At 35.1% G+C, this 6,198-nt stretch overlaps 1 protein-coding gene across 7 annotated transcripts in view; it reads right to left on the bottom strand.

The window, feature by feature from the left end:
• Window positions 1-5,282, bottom strand: part of LOC110023136 (vacuolar protein sorting-associated protein 25) — a 39,389-nt gene extending 34,107 nt beyond the window's left edge. Inside the window, exons 1-4 of one of the 7 annotated variants that reach the window (XM_020722393.1) lie at window positions 5,060-5,135; window positions 4,468-4,549; window positions 4,290-4,393; window positions 2,743-2,939 (exon numbers count right to left, since the gene is read on the bottom strand). In XM_020722393.1, the coding sequence (XP_020578052.1) occupies window positions 2,743-2,939; window positions 4,290-4,348 (256 nt within the window). In that variant the 5' untranslated portion in view covers window positions 4,349-4,393; window positions 4,468-4,549; window positions 5,060-5,135. Of the gene's footprint in view, window positions 1-2,742; window positions 2,940-4,289; window positions 4,394-4,467; window positions 4,550-5,059 lie in introns of all 7 variants that reach the window. The other 6 variants (XM_020722391.1, XM_020722395.1, XM_020722394.1 and 3 more) reach the window with 6 other exon arrangements.
• Window positions 5,283-6,198: the final 916 nt, after the last annotated feature.

Here is a 6,198-nt window from a genome sequence, read left to right as displayed (position 1 = left end):
TGCCGGGTCGAGGTGAGTGGGGTGGGGGTCGGCGGCGGGATGCGGGTGGCGGCCTTGAGGCGTGCAGCGGCGGCGACAGGGAGGCAGGGTGCTGGCGAGGGGCAACACATGGTAGGCGACAACTTACTAATAATATTTTACGTTAATGAATGATGTAAATCTCAAATTTGACCAAATTGGCTCAATTCTAAGTTCCTCTAAAATGAACTAAGTTGTGAACTTCAAAATCATTCATAATTTACATTGTATTTGTAATTCTTTGTACCAAAACAATCTTTTAAAATCTCTGCAAAAGATTTACAGCATATTACAATTTCTCCCAATCAAACAGCCATTTGGTAAAAACCCATTACCAGTCAACATTAGCTTCTTTCTACTCTCTTCTCTCCTGAATTTAGCAAAGGCTTCACAAGCAGATGGAAGAGGCTTTGTTCTCATGAACCTCCCTCTCATCTCATCCAAATCCTTAGTTCTAAAAAGTTGATGGTTCTCTTCTTCTTGATGATGGATTTAAACATCACGACATCATGTGTACATTTTCACACGTGTCTCAAACATATTCAATTATAGTCAATATTTTGTCAAGGTGTTGAAGCAATAGGTTATAAAGTTTAGATTCGATTTCAAACAATTCTACAGCATTTTCAGTGCAGGAATATATTTCTCTTGCAAGCTCCTCGATTTCTTTGGAAGTTTTGTAGAGCGGAAAATTTTCTCCTACTTGACTAGCCCAGACATAGCCATATGATCTCGATTCTTCCATGTGAGGTGAATGGGATCGGTGACCTCGGGAACTTTTCTTATCCCATGAGAAGTTCCTCATTTTCCTTTACCACAAATTTACATAAACACAGATTGGGACCAATGAGTATGATTTATGATAAAATTAGAGAGTTTAGGAGTTGTCTGGAGAAATTACCTAATATCTGATTCAGAGTAAACCTCTGAAGTAAAACTTAAAGTTTTTATCATGCATTAGTCATCAACCTCAAGTGTATTTAAGGCTGCTTATAGTTGACTACATTTTCAGTAGGTAGATGTAAGGGTACTGAAGGAAAGGAAGAAACAAACACTTGCTCCTGCTGCTACTTGTTGCCGCTGATAATGTTACTGGAAGATTGTGGTGACTGAAGAATGAAGGGGTGGGCTACTGTGAGAGTTCCAACAGGCGGTGAAAATCAGAGAGCGGATTCCTGCAGGGAGGACATGGGAACGATCTGCAGTGGAAAGGGGAAATGCGGGGAGGAGTTCTGCTGCAAGAAAGAGCAAATTCCGACTGTTGGAAGGGAAAAATGACACGTAAGGAGGAGTTCTGTTGCAGGGGAGAACATATTTCAGCTTGCTGCCGCTACAGGAAACAACAGATTCTTCTGCTAAGGGCCGGCAGAGGAGATTTCCTAAGTTGGCATAAGGGTTCCAACAGAAGAGATATGAGCCTGCAGCAGAGATTCGGCAGGTGGATTTTAGGGTTTATTTCAGAGGCTTTGATATCATGTAGAAAAAGTTTTAAAAGAAATAAATCTCTTGATTGTATTATTCACACGTAGGGTACGTATACATAGAAAAAATGATCCCTCCTAACTTACAAACATACCAAATATATCCTAGATTAGAAAATGAAATAATTCTGCATAAAAAATAAAATAACATAGAATAAAAAAGGAATATACAAATCAAGGATCTCATAAGTCGTCCTAATCATATCCTTCAGAAGATCTTCTCAGATTTTCACAATACACATACTATATCATTCCATTTGCATAAGAAAACCCTAATCCTAAATTATTGTGCAACATTTTTAAGGAAATATAGCTAAAAAAAATCTAGAAACTGATCAAGATCATTAAAAAAGTATAACTTGAAATAAAGAAAAAATTAAAAAGAACATAACATGAAAATCTGCAAATATCAAATGCAAATTTAGCTTTCAAAAATATACATAAGCATAGTACGCATGGAAACGTATTAAAATCAATGCTATGTTAGGTTCACCAAATTTGTATGTCTAACCATTAAGAGAAACGATGTGAAATTTGAGTTTCTTGCAAACACACAGGAAAGAGATTATTTTAACTTTAGATAAGGTAACCACAGGTATCATCCAATGAACAAATGAGTGTATCTTTGCTCTATGATATGCCGGTTACCAAATAGAAGTCGACGTGAATCCTAGTAAAGTCAAAGAATAAGAATGGTAGGATACTAAACATATACAGTAGGATAAATAGCATATAAATAATTGTTCAATGTGGGTGCATAATGGAATAAAGTTAAGCAAAAAATTTGATCAATCGTTGACTGAACATGCAAAATCATGTACTAAAATTTCCTTGTGAACTACACCTAAAACGGAATAAGTTATCCATAATAACTGCATAATTAGGTAACCAATTTTGCATGTTCATATAATTGAAAATTGTAAAACAAACTACCACATTGAACCTGTTCATTATTCTTATTGAGTTGAAGTAAATGAAAGTAGTTTCCAGAACATAAGACCCGCATGAACAGCTTTCCATCCAAACGCTGGCCAGCTATTAAAAAGATTCCACAAACTGTATATATGATGAAATGCTTGTGATTAAGCATAAGTAAAATGGAAAAATTAAGCCCTCCTAAGAGATCCCTTTAAATAGGTTGAACAATCTTTATCTTCTCTCTAATTCACTCAAAAAATGAACTACAACTAATAAATCTTACATTATTTAAGTAAAACTGAATTAATCATAAGGCCAAACTTACTTTCAATAACCTGATTAGAAAAAAGGGGAAACTCTTCTTCCAATCCAACTATGAATATTTTCTGACTCCTACAATATTCGAGTATCAACTCCTTCCATAGCTGTACCTGCTTCTCTCTCGTCTCCCTTATAGGCTGCAACCTAGAAAGCATAGTTGTACAGGTCAAATGCACAACTAGGATTCTAAGATTTGCAACACTGAACATGAAGTATGAAGTTTATCAACTTTCATCCCATGAAATCTATGAAAAAATAATAGTTCTGCAATAAACATATGAACTAAAAAACATGTTATTAAAAACACAACAAGCTGAGTTAAATTTATTAGAGAACTAGAATTGTAATGGATATTATTAAATTGAATAGTATGTTGATGCGAATTTATATAAAGGCAAAAGAAACGCTCAATAAACGAAAATACAATAAAGGTGCATATCCTCAAAAATAAAGGAATATTATAATAATAAATACTATAAATTCTTACTATAAATATTTAATACATGTAATAATATTGATATGATAAAACATAACAACTCTAATAACTACTAAAAAATAATTCCTTCTTGGCCGAAAATCAAATAAACTGAGCACAAACAAAACAGTAACTGCATCAACGTTTCAACAACATACGCCTATTATGCCTGGTTGAGTAGCCAATAAAGTACTGAGATGTTAAATCAGCTAAAGGTATAGGGTATGATTGGATGTTATTCATAACTGAAGAAAAAAATGGGAGGGAAATATCAAAAGAAAGAAACCTCCTCTAGTAAAACTAAAAGTGCCATAGCTAGAAAATATGAGAGAGATAACACAATATGATCAAAGCTAGCAATGGGAAAAAAGTTGAGAAGAAATGCTAAAATAGAATTCACTCGACAAACTAGCCCGGTTATGATCCTTCAACAGAAGTGGCACTTTAGATTCACAAAAAATGATAATAAGAGAATCCATGTGCTGGAAATTCTTCTTCTTCATCATTATTAATCGTATCCCAACTATCTATAGGACCGTGGAAAGTATATGCTTAAAATAAAACTTCATAAGGACGGAAATTAAAAAATGTTCTTTCGAATGAATGAAACCTCAATAATCATGCCAATTTGCTCATTAGAGGCCATGGAAAAAGTACAAACTTATATACTTGGGACAAAAATGTGAACCTAAAACAGCAGTGTCACAAATCAATGCTCCCTAATTCATAAAATAGCATTTACAAGAGGTCACTAGTAACAAGTTCCTTCTGAATGTATCTTAAAATAACTAGCTTAGAAGAATTAGCGGACATGTATCAAACAACCATCAGGTCCATCACCACTCATCAGATTTATCTAAATGAATTAGTTATAAATAGGAGAAGGTAAAGCAATGTCAAAACCACTAGCAGATATAGCAGAAACATGGAATATTTGTATTAATTATCTGATAACAGTAACCATTACATATTTCATAAAACACATAGAGCGAAATATGACTTAGCGACCAAGCATTCAAAATTAGAACTTTTCAAAGATATTATCAGATAAAAGGTTAAAGCATGAGAAAGTTTACGTGAAATATGGTGGATAGTTGAAGAATTGAGGTAGTTTAAAATCCCCCAGCTTCTGCATCTAATCATTCCACAGATTTTCCACAGCACCAGTGCACCGTAGGTTCTACGATGCAAGAGAATGTGTAATTAAAAAAGAGGGAAAAACATGCATCGACAATAAGTAATGGTTATTGGTACTTTTTTGTTAGCAAATGAGTAACGCATTGGAGTTTAGTAATTCCTGTAAAACAATCCTCTTGATGATCTCTGAATCCCCCATCTGTAATGGTTATTGTTGCAATTCTATTAGGGAAAGTGACAGTATCATGAGCTTGCCTAACCACAATCAGGTGGTGTTGAATGTCACAATTGTATTTTTGTTTGAATTGTAATGACAATATCAAAATTGTAGTTTTGGTATCATTAACCTCGATATTAATTATCAGTAAAATCTGACGAAGTAATGTTTTTAAAAACTAAACCATTATTCAAACCAAGAACTTCATGGGTAAACTGAGTGTGTGAGGATGTGGGAGTGGTTGTCTGTATATGCACATAAAAAAACATAAATACATATCTAAAAAAAAATGCCTGAACAGTAGGGGCCAGTCTGGTAACGGATTTAGAGCGGGGTTTAAACCAGATTTAACCAATATCTTGTCAGACGATCATTCTGGAAAAAGAAAAGGCCGCAGATTTGATAAATACGGATTTCCGGATTTCGGCCTTAATTCCCGGATTTACTAAATCGCGTGAATCAGCGGATTTAGTATATCCGGGACGGGCTTACCTTTCCGTAGGAACAGAGCGGAAAGAGGAGACAGATAGGAATTTCGTGTCTCTGTTCACCGGGATCCTGTCGTTTGGCTTCCCCGTTTTCTCTAATCGCAACTGTATCCTGACGGCGTGGTCGCGACGGAGATAGTTTTGGGCGAAACTAGGAAGCAGGGAGTTGGGAAAAAATTTGCGGGAGTTTGGAAAAAATTTGCGGGAGAACATCCACGCAGCTCTCATTTAGGTTATACCTGTAATTTCCATATAATTTTTATGTAGGTTATGTATCCTAAAATAGAAGCGCGGAACTTATTTGTAAATTTAGGTAGGTTACAGGTAGATTATATGAAAGTTATACGGAGGTTACGGACGACATAACGCGGATATAATGCAAACATAACCCGAATATAACATCCATTATCTAAGCAGAGCCGTACGCAAATTTTTCTCCATCTTCAGGAGTTGGGGGTGGGGAAAAAAACACTCATTTCATGCATGACCCGGCATGCTAAGTTTTATGTCGTGCAACCCAGCCCAATGATACAAACAAAAAGAACATTTAGGGAATATTTCGAGCATTTATAGCATATTTCGACATTTTTTGGTGTTAAAGTTTTTTTTTAGTGTTTCTCTTCTTCAGCGTAAAACCTAAATTTTTTGGACGGTTTGGCCTTCTTGTGGTCGGTTTCGTTTCCTCGAAACTTTATGCTAAGCCCAAGCACTAACGTTTTTCAAGTTGAGCATTGCGTCGTTCGGACTTGTGATACTCAAAATTTTGGTTTTTTTCCCCTCTCGTTAACGTACTACAATGAAAGATCACAAGGGAACTTAAGAAGCTAGCGGTTTTCCAAAGTCATTGAAGTATTATGCTACATTATTTTTTATAGATCACATGATATTTTTTTATTATTTTATGTTGGAGTGCTGTAACACTTGCATATCACGAAATAACATTAAGACGTGATTTCATTGTTATTTTGTTGCTTTTGAGATGTTATTTATGTGTAAACAATAACAACACATCAATAACACTGCAATAACACCTTAATAACATCACCAACAGCCGCATAGTGGTGTTATTGCAGCTCTAACTTGATGTTATTGAGGTGTTATTGCGAAGTTATTGTTGCATTATTGTGGTGTTATTAATGTTTT

Source organism: Phalaenopsis equestris, unplaced genomic scaffold, assembly GCF_001263595.1.
Source record: "Phalaenopsis equestris unplaced genomic scaffold, ASM126359v1 Scaffold000216, whole genome shotgun sequence".
Taxonomy (NCBI): domain Eukaryota; kingdom Viridiplantae; phylum Streptophyta; class Magnoliopsida; order Asparagales; family Orchidaceae; genus Phalaenopsis; species Phalaenopsis equestris.
This window is presented reverse-complemented; position numbering and strand designations above follow the sequence as displayed.